The 17965-nt window shown below is 40.5% G+C and overlaps 1 protein-coding gene across 8 annotated transcripts in view; it reads right to left on the bottom strand.

Moving 5' to 3' along the window:
• Positions 1–17965, bottom strand: part of CLIP1 (CAP-GLY domain containing linker protein 1) — a 133194-nt gene that overhangs the window by 58596 nt on the left and 56633 nt on the right. For 7 of the 8 annotated variants that reach the window (XM_012663504.1, XM_012663506.1, XM_012663508.1 and 4 more), the window contains exons 2-7: positions 16085–16279; positions 12730–13301; positions 8279–8403; positions 6476–6698; positions 2381–2578; positions 1700–1803 (exon numbers count right to left, since the gene is read on the bottom strand). In XM_012663504.1, coding sequence (XP_012518958.1) covers positions 1700–1803; positions 2381–2578; positions 6476–6698; positions 8279–8403; positions 12730–13301; positions 16085–16169 — 1307 coding nt within the window. In that variant the 5' untranslated portion in view covers positions 16170–16279. The remainder of the gene's footprint in view (positions 1–1699; positions 1804–2380; positions 2579–6475; positions 6699–8278; positions 8404–12729; positions 13302–16084; positions 16280–17965) is intronic. The other variant, XM_012663509.1, reaches the window with a different exon arrangement.

The following is a 17965-nucleotide window of genomic DNA, read 5'->3' as shown; positions in this document are numbered from 1 at the left end:
TCAATATCCCGGTGAATTCAGCAGATGGTAGGAAAAAAATGCCTTAGAGATATGGAAAATTTTTTAAAGCATCTTTAGGCCTCCGATTTATAAATCTAATATCTGTACTCTAATCATTTAGGAAATGCCAAAGTTTTATCCAGGTACTAATTCCAGAAGCCATGAGGTAAGAGTTTAGAAAAATCAACTGGTTCTCTTGGTCACAGACACCACTGTGGATCTAATCAAGGTAAGACAAGTGAAAAGAAAATGATCACCACAGAAATAGTTTTGAGATTTCAAGTCTAGAATTTCTACTTTCCAATAAAAGAACATAGGGGAGATTAGCAGAGAAAACAAATCTCCTTGTATCACCCCACATCAGATATTTTAGGGTGAGGTTGGCAGGCTTCTTACACACAGGCCCCTGGGAGCACAGGGCTGTGAATGATTTGGGGGAGAAGCAATCAAAGATCCTATTTCTTTGATTCTAAATGCACGTTTTTCTCGCATTCTAAAATCTCTGATATTGGGTGTGGGTTTCAATCAATGCCATCACAAAGTCAATTAAATATAATGACATTCTGAGGATTTACAAATTCCAGGTAACAACCACACTGTGAACCTTTAAGAGAAGGAAGGAAAGGTGGACAAAGTTCATAACCTACATGTGAAGTAAAACAAAACAAAACCCTTCAAACTCACCAGCACTTCTAGCAAAATTCAGAATAAAGAATCCTAGTGAGTTAAATAAGAAATATCATCATAGGTTAAAGGCCTCAAGCTCACGTGAGAGCTGGGAGATTTGTCTACTGCTTGGCCATCTGCAAAGAGCCAATTTAAGAACAGAGGCAAATGGAAGGGTGCCATGGCATTCAGAAGGGTCTAGAAAGGTCTATCACAGTTTCTCATTTACCTGCAGCTATTTTTTTAAATGCAAGGAGAATTTCTCATGTCTCTCTCCAGTGAGAAAGTAACGTTCTTGGTAAGAGACAGTATTGTATCCTCACTGTGCTGGCTCAATACAACACTGCTTATGACTGTCCCAAGCACATAGTAATACTAGATTATCACTGAATTAAGTTGCTGTCCTCAGAAATGACAGAAGACGGCATTAAATCCAACAGAGGACAAACTTCTATAACCCAGAGATGTCTGGTTTCCATGCAGACTTTTTTAGAGATCTTATTTGTTCACAGCCTTGAGAAACTTCCTTTTATAAGAACCAAACTTGACTTCTCTCATACCATTTAGCATTTGATCTCATACTGATAATTCTTGAATTGTTTCACATGTGAGAATTTTATTTTACTAATAAGGTACTGAGTTTCTCAAGGACAGGGACCTTATTATTACCCACCAGACATGATACAATTTCATAAATACTCGGTAACTTTGGCCTAGAATATCCTTTCCCTAGGAATGGCTCCATGTAAAACCTAGGTTGGGATTACCTCCACGATACTAAGCTATCCTCAAGAGGACGTTTGGCATTTACTGTTAAATTAATCAGGCCATGTTTAATGATTCCAAACTTGCTGAAAAAAGTCAAATCAAAGCAAGCCCTCTTCACACAGTATGAAGAGTTAAATTTCTGCTGAACACATAATCATTGCTTTGGTTCTAAGGGTTGACACCAATAAGTTTAATAGGAAATTTTTTCCTAAGATCATTTAAAAGGAAAAAGCCACACTTGCACCCTGGAACAGTTTGGGGTCACCTTTTCTCCTCTTCAAGTTGGTTGAGAAGCTCCACCTTCTCCCTGTCAGCAGCTTCCACCATTGTTCGCAGCTGGTCCATCTTGGCCTCCAATTCCAGGACATGCTGGGGAAGGAAAGGATGTCAGTGAGTGGCCTCTTTCTGACCTGGATATGGGCCCAGGGATACCTCCAAAGAGCTACAGGTAACTGTTACCATGATGGGCGGGCATTGTCCTAAAACCTTGTCACATTAAAATGCTTTCTATTTTAATGGGTTACTCTCGGGAGCTTTCCTGGAAGCTAGATGATGAAAAACCACACCATTAAAGCAACAGAGGGCAATGTTACAACAATTCTCATCTTTTTTGAAGCTGAAACAAAGTATAATCTACAAACAGGAGTTGTAATCACTGGTAAGGTCCTAAGAAACAAGCTGGCCTAACACAGACAGGCCGAAAGACCTGGACGTAAAGACCAAAGACTAAGGTAGAATCGAGAAGAACAACACTTCATTTGTATGATGATGGAAACAGGTGCCCCAGGTCACAGCTTTCAAACAAGCTCAGAAAAGAAATGTACACTCATTCCCAGTGCTCTCCAGACTAGCTCCTTGGCACCAAGCACCAGGCATGCCCCTGGGCTTCCTCACTCAATTTAGAAACCATCACCATCTCCACAACAAGGTCAGCACCAGACTTCACCTGGTCGTGTCCGTCCCGGGCCAGAGCTAGCTCCTGCTCTATCTCCCCCACGTGGCTCGTGGCCTTGGCCACCTCCGCCCTCTCTAGATCCCGTTCTGCCAGCAGCTGCTCAATGTGCTGCTGCTTCTCCTTCAGGGCCTCCTGGAGGGCAGTGGTGCCGGAGATCTTCCTGGCGTAACGGGAGGAGGTTTCAGTCAACTGCAAAGGAAAGTTAAAGAAGTGAAGGGCGATGGTGCAGTCAGGGAAGCAGGGACGTAGCGCTGCATGCATGGTGGGCACCTCCTCAGCAAAGCAAGAGCTGCTCCAGCTCGCAGGCTTGCACGGATTAGGAAAGGCTTTTCATCAAAAAAACAAGACAGTGTGTTCCTTCTGCCTGTAAATCTCACAAAGAACACATCAATGTAAGAGGTCACAGATCAATCAGGAAGGTGTTCAGAAGGAGAGTAAGTGGCTCAAATCCTAAGTACCCTGAGCTCAGCTGACAGGGCCACGTAGCAATCTAGAAAAATTCCACAGAACCCATTTAACAAGTTTCTCTACACTCCATTTCAGCCTGAGCTTAATAGTTATCTTCTTGTTATGACATTTTGGCCAATCTTTTGATCCCTACACTTGAGTTTGAGACTTTTTTAAAGCTTTCTAAGCTTCTAAATACCATTAAGTAATGAAGTATTAGCCCTTGGAGTAGCAAACTTTCCTGCAATTGATTAAATAGCTGGAGCTTTGTCAGGATTTTCTCCATCTTTCTTTCAAAATTAAAGGCATCGAAGATCTCACCTAGGAATCCAGCTTCAGGGCCTGAACCCCAATCATCACAGAGATTTATAAAGATTGAGAGGAAAACTGTATCTGCCTTCAGAAGTGTGTGTGAATGAGTGAGTGTGCACATGTACAAACACACACGAAAGAAAGGAAGAAAATGAGGAGAGAGAAACTGTGGAGAAAGAAGTAAGGAGGAAGGTGAAAGGAGAGAGAAAAAAATGGAGAGAGGAGAGGGAGGAGAGGGGAAAACGAGGAAGGGAAGCAGAGACAGGGACGGGGGTCAGGGCAGTGCAGAAACAGTGTGTGCAGTTCCTCATCCATTCATCTTTGCTGCACACACCCAACCCCACCACCTTGAGGCTAACAATCACGTAAAAAGGCAGAGAAAAACCACTGTCTGTTAAACGTTAACAGGTAACTGGACAAAAGCTGAATAAAGTTCTTCCAAGCAAGGCTCCGGAGGCTGGGAGGTAGGTAAGTGATGGCCTCATCCCTTGGCAAGTGCTGCCCAAGGCTGTTTACTTGGCCACTGCTGGCTCCGGATCACCTCAGCCTTTGCTTCGCCTTCCGCAACCAAAGCTCCACTCGGCACCTGAAGGCTCTTCTCTTAGTGTCTCTGAGCCCTCGCGGCAGGATGCACAGGACACAGACTTACAGTGAGGATCTCTCATCAATTAAAGATTTGGCAATTTGGTAACTATGAGATGGAAAGAATCCAATCAAACCCAAATTGCCCTTTGCTATCTTATTTAGTGAAATTTCTTTAATTATTTAAACGTATTTGGGGGAAACTCTTCTTCTAACCATTTGACCCTTACTTCTCAATTTCATTATATGGTTAAATTATACTTTCTCTTACTAACATTTCTTCCTGAATACATTAGATGTGAGGGTCCCACACCCTGTGCAGAGATGCCCCAGGGTGAAGCACCAGACTCACAGGGACTGTGGGATGTTTTAAAATTTCAAGAGAGGCTGGGCGCGGTGGCTCACGCCTGTAATCCCAGCACTCTGGGAGGCCGAGGCAGGAGGATCGTTTGAGCTCAGGAGTTTGAGACCAGCCTGAGCAAGAGCGAGACCTCGTCGCTACTAAAAAAAAAAAATAGAAAGAAATTAGCTGGACAATGAAAAACATATAGGAAAAAAAATCAGCCAGGCATGGTGGCACATGCCTATAGTCCCAGCTACTGGGGAGACTGAGGCAGGAGGATCGCTTGAGCCCAGGAGTTTGAGGTTGCTGTGAGCTGGGCTGACGCCACGGCACTCTAGCCCGGGCAACAGAGTGAGACTCTATCTAAAAAAAAAAAAAAATTTCAAGGGAAACACAGGAACATCTATCTGTTGGACACCAAGCAAACTACCAGTTCGAGGCAATTCAATATTAGATTGTACTACATTCCTCTCAATATCATCATGTCTTCACAAAGTTGGGCTTTGGCTACTGCTGTGACAAAAAGTACTGTGCGAAAGTCAGTGTGGCACAGGAAATGAGGCTGGCGGTGACAAATATGACTGCAAGGTTTGATGAGATGTGCAGTGCCCAACAGGAGCATACATACTGTAACAGTTAAGTCACTGTGATTACTGAAGAATGAATAAAAAATATTTTTTCTTTCAAGTTATGTTTTTCTGGGACAGAAATACATCTCTGAGCAATATAACTGAAATCACACATTCAATTCTATTTCTTCTATGTCCTTGTTGTATTCTTTTATAGTGATTTTTGGTTTAGAAACTGTAGTTACCCCACAATAAAGACACATAAAAATAAGCAGTCTCACAAGGCAAGGAGACTCATCTCTTGTCCATTTTCTTGATTGAAAGAGGTGAGCTATGAGGAATCAGAACTGGTCTGAAAAGTAAGAGGAGAGCTCGGTGGGAGCAGGGAGAGCTTGGTATTTCCCAAAGAAATGGACACTTGTAATTACAAGGTGATAAAAATTACTCAAGAAAGAATTCCTAATCTGGAGTAGACACTTCCATGGAATTGTTCCTAGAATAGCAAAGTAGACAGGATGTCAATACTAAAGCTTGCTGACCCACTCTGAACAAGGCTTTGTCCAAAAAAAGGAGTTTGGATTTTTTCACCTCTGTTTCATTGTTCTTGTCACATTTTTCTCATAAAAGTAATTTTGCTGTTGAAGGTGCAGACTTTCTTTTCACATGCAAACTGAAAAAGTCTGGGCGGTATTTATTTTACCTGAATATAAGGAAAAGAAAATCCGCTGGCTGGCAGAAGAGCACAACCCCCACTGAAAGGTCCCACCACCCTGTGTTCCTTTCCCTGCCGGACAATGGAAGAGCAGGCAGAATGAGACCAAGGGCTGACCACCCTACTACCCCACCACACCACTGAACATTCTGACTCCTGGCTGCCATTCACCATCACAAAGCAGAGATCTGTATTCAGTCTGGAGTAGAATCTTATGCTGCCGATTCTAATTTAAACAGCATCTGCCTCATATCACGTAAATAAACTTAAGGACAGGGCTTTTGACCCTAATAAAATACCCCATTAACAAACAGAATAAGGAGTTGCCTATTTTAATTCTGATGATTCTATTTTTACTGCTCTAAATGGGAAAAAGAGGGAGAACAGAAGAGGGACCAGTGGAGATAAAAAGAAGAAACAAAACACGGCTTTTCCTCGTATCCTCCAGTTCCAGAAGTTCCCTTCTTCCCACCACAAAGAAATGATAAATGTTTGACATGATGGATATGCTGGTTACCCTGATCCGATCGTTACATATTATATGCATGGAAACATCACTGTGTATCCCATGAATATGTACAATTATTATTTGTCAATTTAAAAAATTTTAAAAAATAAAATTAAAAGAAGTTTCTTTTTGTGTCCAATGGCCCAAGTCAGGAATGCTCCACACATCAGCTGCTTTCAGTAGGTGAGACTGTATTAATACAACATTCTAAGAACATACCTTTACTCAAAATACTTTAGTTCCTAAAATTGTTTGAAGTCAAAGGTATTTGAGGAAAGGGATCCCTCCAATTTTCCTGTCATTTTTGGCCTAAAATAATTTCAGAGAAAAGAATTCATCCCATATGTTAGGCTAACCAGTAGTTACTACAGATTCACCAAGAACTGGTACATATTTCAGCCTTTAAAACTCTGAAAAGGTCCATTAAAATCCCTTCCCTATTTCAAAAATTGTATTCTTGCTGGAGTTCTATTTTTCAAAACATACTTGCAAGAACTTTCACAGCAAGCTAGGAGCAACATTTAGCACAAGGACAAGCAAAGCAGGTGTGCTGACAGCGGGCATTTGTCACGCCTGGGAAGTGGAGGCAGGTAATGAGGAAAGGGCAGCTTACTAGTCCTGTCCGGCTGGGCTTGCTGCTCACAGAGGAGGCCACCGAGCTCATGGAGCTGAGGGAGGAGGCGGAAGGGCTTCGCTTCATGCTGGCAGGTGTGGTGGCCATCACTCGCCTCACTGCGGCGGCCTTGGCTTTGGCTGGCGTAGTGGAAGGGAAGCCAATCTTGGTCACTTTGTGTACAGGAGCAAATAAGCCATATTTGGGTTGACATTGAAAATACCTTTAGAGAACAATAAGAGTATAAGAAAAACCAACTGAATTACAAGAAATAACAACTATAACCAAAGGCTCTTCCAACCTGCGACTGGTTTGTTGGGAGGGAACTTGACCGCCAAGCTGGGGCTATGCACCAGCACGGACCATTCACGTGCATGGAGGCTGATAAATAACCTCAATGATGTTTCAGAAAACACACTAACAACAGTATGATAAGCAGAGTCGGATTGCTCATTTGTTGCTGAGGGTCTGTGCAGAGGGAATAAGTATTTCTACCATTTGATAAACATACAGCAGAGGAGTTCAGCAATATCCTGATCCCATGTCATAAAACCAAGCCAAACAAAGGGAAAAAGAAATCAGACAAACACCTAACTCTGGCAGATCCACTGAAGTGGCACAGAGAAATATTAGCTAGCGATGTCAGTTATGAGACTGACAATGGCATCTTATGACTCTCAAGAATTACAATGTTTTAATATTAAGAAGGGATGGCTTCATAATCACTGCAGCACCAGTAGATTTTTATCTCCGTAAATCATTATTATCGCATTTGTTGGTAAAGCCCATATGCTTATAATCAATTTGTGTATGTTTTATAAATGTTAACTAGAACACTTTAATAACCAAGTGATGCATTAATATACTGCATATTACTACTAACTAATGCATCATATACCACACCTGTGCCCAAAGCCTTCAAAACATTTTGAAAAGTGTGGGAAATTCATCTTGTGTTCATTTGCATCATCCTGTGTCTGGGAGGCGACAATGGGGTTGTCCTTAAAATGGAAGAGGTTGGCTGGTTGGCTTGCCAGTCACAGGATGGAATTCTTATCAGATATGAAGACACATTTTAAAGTTCTTTTTCTAACAAAGGTAGTTACACCCCTGGATACCCTATCCTCATCCTAGATGCCCAGGTGCTCTTTCAGAGGTTGACTGCTATCAAAAGGGAGAGAAGCCAGAAGGATAACATAACACTTCCTTTCTATTTTGGAAAATAAACTGAATTCTTGTTCAGAATCTACTCAGATATACTGCACATATCATACTAAAGAGACAGTCAAAAAAAAAAAAAAAGCTCTAAAATTCTAGTGGGGGAAAAATCAGTAGAGTGGTTTTAGGAAATAAAGTGCAGTTCTGGCCAGGTGCGGTCACTCACTCATGCCTGTAATCCCAGCACTCTGGGAAGCTGAGGTGCGAGGATCACTTGAGCCCAGGAGTTTGAGACCAGCCTGAGTAGTATAGCAAGACCCTGTCTCTACAAAAATAAAGGAATCAGTCAGGTGTGGTGGTATGCACCTGTAGTCCCAGCTACTTGGAAGGCTAAAGCAAGAGGTGCGCCTGAGTCAAGGAGTTTGAGGCTGCAGTGAGCTATGATCGGGCCACTGTATTCCAGCCTGGGCAACGGAGAGACCCTGTCTCTTAAAAAAAAAAAAAAAGAAAGAAAGAAAGAAAGAAAGAAAAAGAAACATGCAGCCCTTTAAAACACTCATTTCCATTTTATTATACACATGTGGTGACATCTGCTTCAGCATATTCACGTGTAAGAGACAAGATGTTGCGCAATTCTAAACAAACCTTGTTCCAGCAACGGCACCATCATTCTTCCCAAGAGGTTCATCTAACTCCACACCACACCACTCTCCCTTGGCAAAGTCTGTCTCCCCGAGAAACCGGACTACACCAGCTTTAGTGCCACCGACCTGGAAGAGGAGGAGGTTAAAATGAAGCGATCAACATAATTCCACAGCTTCGTCCTTTGTGGTGCCAACTAATATTAATAATTAAGTTCCATTCCATCATTTCTACCGGCAGATTCTTTGCTTTACCTTCTCTTCAGCTCTTCTAGAGTTTTCTTGAAGGAAGACTGGCAAAGTTACCTCAGTAAGTTATATTACCAGAGTGATTCAATACCTGATATATTCCAATAATGAAACAGCCTATGTAGCATGAAGTCATTAAGGCTGCCACTAATTAATTAGTCCCTTTCTTAGAAAAATGCTCTATAACTCCAGAGGAATTTTCCTGCTTCAAAATAAATATTTGGTATAAAAATAGAACCCTTAAATCATTAAAGGAAAACAAAAAGGAAGGCTGGAGGTAGAGGATGGGTGGGCACCCTGCTGTGTTCATTAGTGCCACCTGCAATGTCAGCAGAGCACAGAGCAGGCACTCCACAAACATTTGCAGAATAAATGAAAGGTCACTTTCTCAGGTGGGGCCTCCATAGAAAAAAACTTCTATGTAAACCAAGTAAAAGAACGAGGATATCCATCCCGTGGCTGAGGATGGATTTGATGTCTCTGAAGCAAGCAAAGGAAGAAATATGCTAATGAAGAGCATGGGCTCTAAAGCTGGACAAATTCAAATGCCAACTCTATTAACTGGTCGAGTTTTTTATTTACCTTCTAAATCTCAGTTTCCTCATTAGTAAAACAGGGATAATTTATTGTGAGGATAATCCACATAAAATTGCTCAGCACAGTTCTGAGAGACAGTGCAAGAGCATGTCGTATGTTAGCGGCTAGTGTGCCCGTGCTAACAAGAGTACTAGCTCTAGATTTGGCATATTTGACTCGTCAGTACTCTTGTTGGTATTCATGGAATCTAGAAGCAGTCACCTATATAAAACTGGCTTCAGTGTCCTCCTTCCTCTCACACCACAGCATTCAGAGCAGCAGTACAACCAACAACACGTGAGTAGAACCAGCGCATTAGTTAAAGATGATGCAATCTCTTTGGATAATCTGTTGAATTCTTTGGGGGTGAGTCTAAGTTACTGTCATGACAATTGTTTTTCCAAGAGGCATTTAACAGGCTGTGGTCAGTAATTTTCCAAGCAAACCACAGGCTTCATTCAGATCAGCTTTATAAAAAATAATCACAACAGATTAGCAACCATTTCTCTAAATGCAGGTAATGTAATATACATATACCATGAGAAAAAAATATAGCATGCCACAACTTTTGTTTGAAATACGTTACTAGTTCCCATTACTAGTTCCTAGAATGGGAAGTTTTCTTATACTTTTTCTCCCATTAAATTTGGAACTTTTGACTCATAAAACAGACAATATACTTTCCCTTTTCCTGTAAAAGATCAGTGATTATTTGAAGTATCTTCAACAGAGATAGAAAGTCACCTGAAGTCCTAAAATCACTCAACACTCAAATACTTTTCTACGTAATCATTCTATAGTCAAAAAAAATTTTTAAGCATTTCAATATGACTTTATAAGGTTAGGTTTTACTTCCCATGTGTTCCAGAGAACACAGAACATTCTAGTACGTGCATTTACATTAAATATAAGCCACTATTTTCAAATCATATCTAAGAAATCTATGTTCTAGAGACAGATATTAAAATTATTAAGCAAAAACATTTTCAACACTGAAACAAAAAACAAAAGCATATGTTCCCACGGCAAACACAAATAACTACACTTCATTCTCTTTACTCTCAGAATACGAGCATGTAACTCTTAACACTGATTCATCTAAAACAGAAGTAGAAATCACTACTGGAGACAAAATTAATTTAAACTAGAAATTCAACTAAAGGAAAATCTAGCTACTATTTTCATGCTTTAGCAAACCTCAGATTTTAAAATTCTCATTCATTCGATATATATTTCTTGAGTGTTTAGGCCCTTGGAATACAAAGATAAACAGAATACAGTGTTGGCCACTGGGGGAAAGAGAAATTCAGACAAATAATTCCTGTAAAAAAAAAAAATGGTAATTGCTTCAAGAGATTTCTACAAAATGTGTGGGCACAAAGACAAATACCTTCCTATAAACTCTTATAAAAACATAAAAAATAGGCCGGGCGCGGTGGCTCACGCCTGTAATCCTAGCTCTCTGGGAGGCCAAGGCAGGCGGATTGTTTGAGCTCAGGAGTTCGAGACCAGCCTGAGCAAGAGCGAGACACCGTCTCTACTAAAAATGGAAAGAAATTAATCGGACAACTAAAAATATATAGAAAAAATTAGCCGGGCATGGTAGCGCATGCCTGTAGTCCCAGCTACTTGGGAGGCTGAGGCAGGAGGATTGATCGCTTGAGCCCAGGCGTTTGAGGTTGCAGTGAGCTATGATCTCACCACTGTACTCTAGCCCGGGTGACAGAGTGAGACCCTGTCTCAAAAATAAATAAATAAATGAATGAATGAACGAAAAGTAAATGTGGTTAACGGGTATTTGCCAAATACAAATTTAGCCCTCACTTAAAACATAACACCTGGGAACGAATCCACACAGGTGCTTCACACTACCACAAGGAGCCAGTCCAGCTTCAGCAGCTCCACTGGGGGACCTCTCCTACAGAAAGGTAAAATCTTCACTGGTCCTCATTCTACCTCTGGGTGTCTTACTGTACAATTGTACTCCTCTCCTTTGAGGATATAATGTGACGACTGAATTCGAAACCCTGATTTTCTCAGAAATATTTAATGAGTTCCTACAATGTGTCAGGCACTGTCCAAGTGCTGGGAATGTGATAGCAAATAAGACAGGAAGTTTCTGTGCTCTCACGGAGCTTAAATTCTGGTCAGAAAGAAATGGAAAATAAGTAAATAAATAAAAGATGATTTCAAATAGTGAAGAGTGCTATGAACAAAATACAATAGGGTAGTGTGATAGTGCTGCAGACGGTGTCTTTAGTTGGGGTGGCCAAGGAAAGGATCCCCAAGGTGGTGACATTTAAACCATGACTTGAACAACTACAAGGCAGCAGTCATGAGAAGAGCTGGGGGCAGAACATTCCAGGCAAAAGAAACAAATCCTGAAGTGGGAATGAACCTGGGTTGTTTAGAAACAGCAAGAGGCCAGTGTAGTTGGAGTGGACTGAGAAAGGGGGATGAGAAGGGAATGAGGTCAGAAGGTTGGGCCGGGAGACTCTCTTAAAAAAAAAAAAAAAAAAAAAAGGAGTGAAATGTTAAATATTCACCAAAAGCCAGGCATTGTGGCATATGCCTACAGTCCCAGCTACTGAGGAGGCTAAGGTGGGAGGTTCACTTGAGCCCAAGAGTTTGAGTACAGCCTGGGCAACACAGCAAGACCTTGTCTCTAGGGGAAAAAAAAAATATATATATATATATACACACACACATACACATACACATACACACATTCATTAAAATGGTACTTTAGTTCTAAAAATGAGTAAAATAGCTATTATTTCTTGAGTGTTTACTGTGTACCAGGCACTAAGAATTTTATATGCATTATCTAATTTAATCCTCAAAACAAAGCAATGAGGTTAGTATTATTATTAACCTCACTTTTACAGATTAGGAAACTAGAAGTTAAACATTTTACTGAGGTCACAAAGGCAAAGCTAGGACTCAGTTTGGGTTCTTAGCACTATGTTACACTGTCCCTCTTTTAATAAAAAAAATCAATCATTACGTTATAAATTCAGAGGTTCTAGAATGTACAACATATAGACCTTATACCTTGTGTTTCCTGCTTATTAGTAAAACAGAAACTACTGTACATTTCTCTCTTCTCCCTAGATCTAAATCTGATCATTTAAAAGGCCCAGAAATTCTGAAATAACATCCTCTGACATCTTGGGTTTTCCAAGACATTTAAGAAAGCACCATCTCGTATCCACCCACGCACTATCCTTAAAGCAAAAACTAAAAACCAGAAGGAAAAAAAATCAAATTTTTATAAACACATCTAACTGTACTTTTGATCTTGCTTTGTCAAGTAAGGTTACTTTAATATTTACAAGTTATAAACTCAATATTCTTCTCTTTTGGCTAAACTGGTAGACAAAACTAGAGTAGATTACAGCAAATCTACGCTCATGCTAATACTATACACAAACTACATAGCCAGTTTCTAATTTGTTGCATATTTACACATAAACTGAACTAGAAAAGCTCATTGACTTCTCTATAAATGAGTAGTCATCCCTCCAGAACAGACTCTGAGCCAAGGAGTTCCCATGTGTATATTTCAACCACTCATTGATGGTTATATCTCAGTTCAACACAATGACCTTAGCACATTTCTCCACTCACCAATACTCTGTCTCCAATTTTGAGCTCTCTTTCTCCTTTCTTGATTGAGCCAGCCTCTGAAAGGTTGGAGATAGATTCACTGGCAGTTTTTGTAAGGTTGCTGATCTGAGACGTAGTTGAAGGTTCCTTTGCTGCTGGCTGGGATGGTTTATGGGGAATATTGGAGGGGGTGGCCAGGGAGGAGGACACCATGCTGGCTGCAGACGTGGACAAAGGAGAAGTAGCTCTGGAAGCCTGAGTCGTCTGCAGGCCGTTAGCTTCGTCTTCTGCTTGCACCTTCCTTGTTAACTTTGACGGTCGGGTAAATATGCCCTTTAAAGGTTCACACTGGAAATATCGAACTCCTGCCACTGAGCCATCATTCTTGCCAATAGGTTCATCTAAAACAATCCCAGCCCACTGGCCTGGTGCAAACTGGGTTTCTCCAAGAAACTGGATAAATCCAGGCTTATTCCCATTCACCCAAACTCGCTCCCCAACTCGAAAGTCATCCACAAATTCCTCTTGAGCCTCAGCGGATGGAGCGCTTGATGCTTTTTCACTGGATATTGTTTTTTCTACTGGAACCGCAACTGAAAACAGAAGAAAGATCAGAAACGATTCAATTTCACATTTAAGCAGAAAACCTCTAACGTAAAGGAAAATAAACTAGAGAAAGCCAACAGCCCACAGGTGTAGCCAACTGCTCTTATAGACGTGTTCTGAGTTTTAGGTTTTTTTTTTTTTTTTTTTAAGCAAGGAGGCAGAGTGCTTGATCCATGACTACCACGTTTAATGCTGCTAAAGTCAGTGAAGCTGGTGGGTGAGGTTTATTCCTTATTTGCAATTAAGATTAGAAGAAGCCAAAGCAAGAAAAAAATTAGTCCTTTACCAAGACCTATATTCAATAATATAGGTACAATTTCATTATTTACTCCACCCCCGACCGTGCGTATACCCATTCAATCCATTGATATGAGCTCTATTCCAATATTAGTCAATTAATGCTGATAAAAACTAGGACCATTTGACCACAGAGGTTTGCAATTAGGCTTGATGAAGGAGGGGATTCAGTGCTGCAGCCCCTGTCATCATTACTGCAGGACCATCAAATAAACCCCACTCCTCTGACAGCCGAGGTGGAAACCACAGCAAAGAAAAAGGACAGCACCTGCCAAACGCCCTGGTAAGGCAACACAAATTTGTGCAATCTCTACCCTGTGGTAAAGACAGTAGTTATATTTTGCCAGAAATGTAATATTTACACTGGAAATTCATTCATGCAGTCATCCAACAAGCATTAATTATTTAGTGTGAGTTGGCAAAACCCACATTCTCAATGACACTACCACTTTGCTAGGCATATTGTGATCTTAGGATGTTACACGACCTCCCTGAGTTTAATTTCTTCATCTAGAAGGGGATAGTAATATCTCTCTTGAGGGTTTTTTAAATGAGGATTAAATGAAATAATGTATTTATTCATTCTGCACATGATTACTGAGTTCCTACTGCTCCAGGACTAGTTACAGGTGCTATTCTACACCAGGGGACAAAGCAAGACAGCACAGCCTGTGCTCTCACAGGATCAAAGCCTAGAGGTGAGGAGACAGACACACAGTGAAGTTACACTCCAGGTAACTTCAGGTAGTCTCAGTGCTGTGGAGGAGACTGCCTTGGAAAGATCGGTGAGGGAAGGCCTCCCAGAGGAGGTGACATATGACACGAGGCTTGACTGACAGAGAATGAGACACCCAGAGTGGTCTGGCTGGCCTAGAGTCGGTGCCTAACACCCCTTTACCCAACACAGAACGGGAGACTTTGGGGTTTCTATTTGTGGAGGATTTTTGTTTTATTTTTTAGAGGATGTTCTCAGATAGAACGGGTAATAACCTGCCAATGACACAGGCCAGCCCAGTCATTTTTACAATCTATTCTAGCTTTTTTATACATCACAGCTCCTCTTCACAAGGTGCTGTAAGCATGAATTTCTGAAAAACAATTCATAAAATTGCCCTTAATTCCTTGAATATTTCTTTTGGAGCATTTAAGTTTTAGTATTGATAAGCTGCTTTACGCTTAAAAAAAAAAAAAGTCTAGTGTATGCTAAGTAGTGTTGGGGAAACCAAGTGGAATTACTCGTGATCCCTGGACTCAAAGACTTATTTATATACCATATTATATACACATATATATTACTATTATATACTAAGGGATATGCATGAATAATGGTCAAAGTGAAAATGAAAATTCTAAAACAGGATGAGTACAACAGTGGAAGGCTTCATGGAAGGGTTTGCGTTTGAAGGGGTCTTAAAAAGAGGAAAGGCTTTGAGGGAAGGAGAACAGGAGTGCCAGTTATGACTGATTTCCCCAAGAATAAATACTTCTGAGACAAATTATTTCTTGGCAGTCCTTTGTTTTATCCATAAAGCTTTCCCTTCATCTAAGATGTTTTATGTTCTCTTTGATAAGAATCCTGTTTCATCCTGATACATGAAATGTAAATAACTTGGGATCTCCATTCAGTCAACAAATACTGAGCTCCTGTTGTTATGTGTCAGGCAATGTTTTAGGTGTGTGGGTGCAAAACAGCAAAAAACCAAACACAAAGATCCCTGCTTTCGTGGAGGGCCCACGAATGTCTTTATAAAAGAACACGAAGAAACAATGTTGGACTTAATAGATTATGGTGGGCACCTGACCACCTGGAATGACTGAGAACATATCTAATAGTACATAAATCACATTAAAAAAGATCATAAAAGCAAGCATCAGATGCCCTCCCACCTGTTTCTTATTAAAAATCTGGGGTGATCATTATGGGATGGAAATTGAAATGGAGGCAGAGGAAGAGGTGGAGAACAGATGAGGAACAGATTGCCAAAGATAATAAAGGGCACTGGTTCATCTATAAAATGTTTGGGGACAGTCTCCCTTGTCGACCTTGTGTAAGCCATTGTCCTTCCCACTCCCTTGATGCCAGTGGCCAACTTCAGGTCAATTAGTGCAGTAAAATCTTTTAAGGCAGGTCAGCTTTTGTTATCTGTACATATCCCAAACCCAAGAAGAAAGGCACTAAGGAGTTCAGGAAGACATATAGGGAAGAAATCTAAAGAAATACTTTAACATTTTAAGGACCAAACACTGAAGTGACTTGACAACTATTTAAGCACCTTATACTAAATCAACTAAATAAAGAAGATAACTACAAAAAAGTAACCCTTCGGTGAGATTTCCACATATAAAATTCTGTCTCAAGTAAAACTTTTTCAAATAGTTTCAATATTAATTTTTATAAAGTCATCTTTAAAATAAAAATTTCAAATTGAAGTCATACAGGAGTATTTGCTGTTAAGGAAAAACAAAGCATTACCCGTCGTAGGTGTCTTCAAAGCTGTGCTTCCAGGCTTAAGGATCTTGGTGGGGGGCTTAAGCCCACTTGGCTTTAGCATACTCATTTTCTTAGTATGTGAGAGCGGGTTTTTCCTTTGCCTGCTGCCACTATCTTTCCCCAATCATTGATACAACTGTGGGTGTTTCTATAGTGAACTCAGTCTCCGGGTTAAATCTGCAAAGAGAAATATATAAAAAGATTTTAGAATCTTTAGGAGAAAGGACATAGGAACAATGGTACTTTTCCTTATATATGATAATAAACTATCTCCACGCTGAACCTAGGAACCTAGAAAAGCCCAAATATTAAAAACATGAAAATGCTGCTGCAATGGAATTAAAGGCTATTTACTACCCTCAAGACAAGTAGGTAAGACAATATATTCACTTTGCTTTATGTTATCTAATATTATCGGCTCAGTACGGTGCCTAAATACCACACAATCCGTAAAAGAGAGTTCAGAAAAATTTGCACCAAACTTAATGGGGGGAGAAGAAAGGAGTTTTCAGTTTTTACTTTCTGTATTACTTAAGTATTACTACCACAAGCCTGTATTAACTATGGGGTTTTTGTGATTTTTCTCTTTTCATTTTAGAGACAGGGTCTTGCTATATTGCCCAGGCTGTTCTCAAACTCCTGGGCTCAAGCAATCCTCCCACCTCAGCCTCCTGAGTAGCTGGAACTACAGGTATGTACCACCATGTCCAGCTTTAACTGTGCATTTTTTAAATCCACAGATTTATGCATTTTACAATATAAAACTATGTATATGTTAAACTAGAGGAAGATTAAAACTCTGTAAGAAAGAGTCACTTCCTATCTGGGAAGTGATGAAGTAAAATTATCTTTTTTCTGTCTAGAAAAACACAGTATACGACTGATTTACTCAAGATCAGGTATTTGGGGCTAAGGCAAAATAGTATCTTGTCATATTCTCTTCACCTCCTTAGAAAGTGAGTTGAGGAAGACTTTGGGACTTGGGAATACAGGAAAATATTTTCAGACATTAATACCTAAAAACAAAACAATTCCATCAAAGAGAAAAATGCTGGCATTTAATGACTGTCAAATGATTATGTTTTGCATTTTTCTCTGCTAACACAGCTTGCATGATGAAACACAGACCTCATTCTCTCATCCTGTCTCCCTTACCAGCAATGCCAAGCATTTGCAAAGAATCTGGCCAGGAATGACAAAGGAGCCAACATGGCCACTGTTGGGTTGAATGGTGCCTCCCCCAAAGACATGTCCATGCAGGACCTGTGAATGTGACCTTATTTGGAAAAAGCATCTTTGCAATTGTAATTAAGAATCTTGAGATGAGATCATCCTGGGTTACACTGGCAGGCCCAAAGTCCAAGGGTAAGTGTTCTTATAAGAAGCAGAGAACACGCAGAAGAGAAGGTCATGTAAAAATGGAGGCAGAGACTGGAACAATGTGTCTATCAACCAAGGATTGCTGGCAGCCACCAAAAACCACGAAAAATGCAAGAGATGGATTCCTCCTCAGAGTCTCCAGAAGGAATCAACCTGCCAACACCTTGATTTTGGACTTCTAGCCTCCAGAACTATGAGAGAACAAATTTTTGTTCTTTGAAGCCGACAAATTTGTGTTCATTTTTAAGGCTGCCCTAGGAAACAAATACAGCCACATAAATTTTTCTATTCGAAAACAGACATAATAGAAATCAAACCAAGAGTTCTCATAAGCCTCACTCTGTAGATTCCCTACGGTTCTTGAGAGGGTGTAAAATGATATTAAGGGTCTACTCGGGAGGCTGAGGTGGGAGGATCGCTTGAGCCCAGGAGTTCCAGTCCAGCCTGGGCAACAACATAGTGAGACCCTGTTTCTTTAAAAAA

Source organism: Propithecus coquereli, unplaced genomic scaffold (assembly GCF_000956105.1).
Source record: "Propithecus coquereli isolate 6110/MARCELLA unplaced genomic scaffold, Pcoq_1.0 Scaffold81, whole genome shotgun sequence".
In the NCBI taxonomy this organism is placed as follows: Eukaryota; Metazoa; Chordata; class Mammalia; order Primates; family Indriidae; genus Propithecus; species Propithecus coquereli.
The sequence above is the reverse complement of the archived record's forward strand: the minus strand, read 5'-3'. Positions and strand labels throughout refer to the sequence as shown.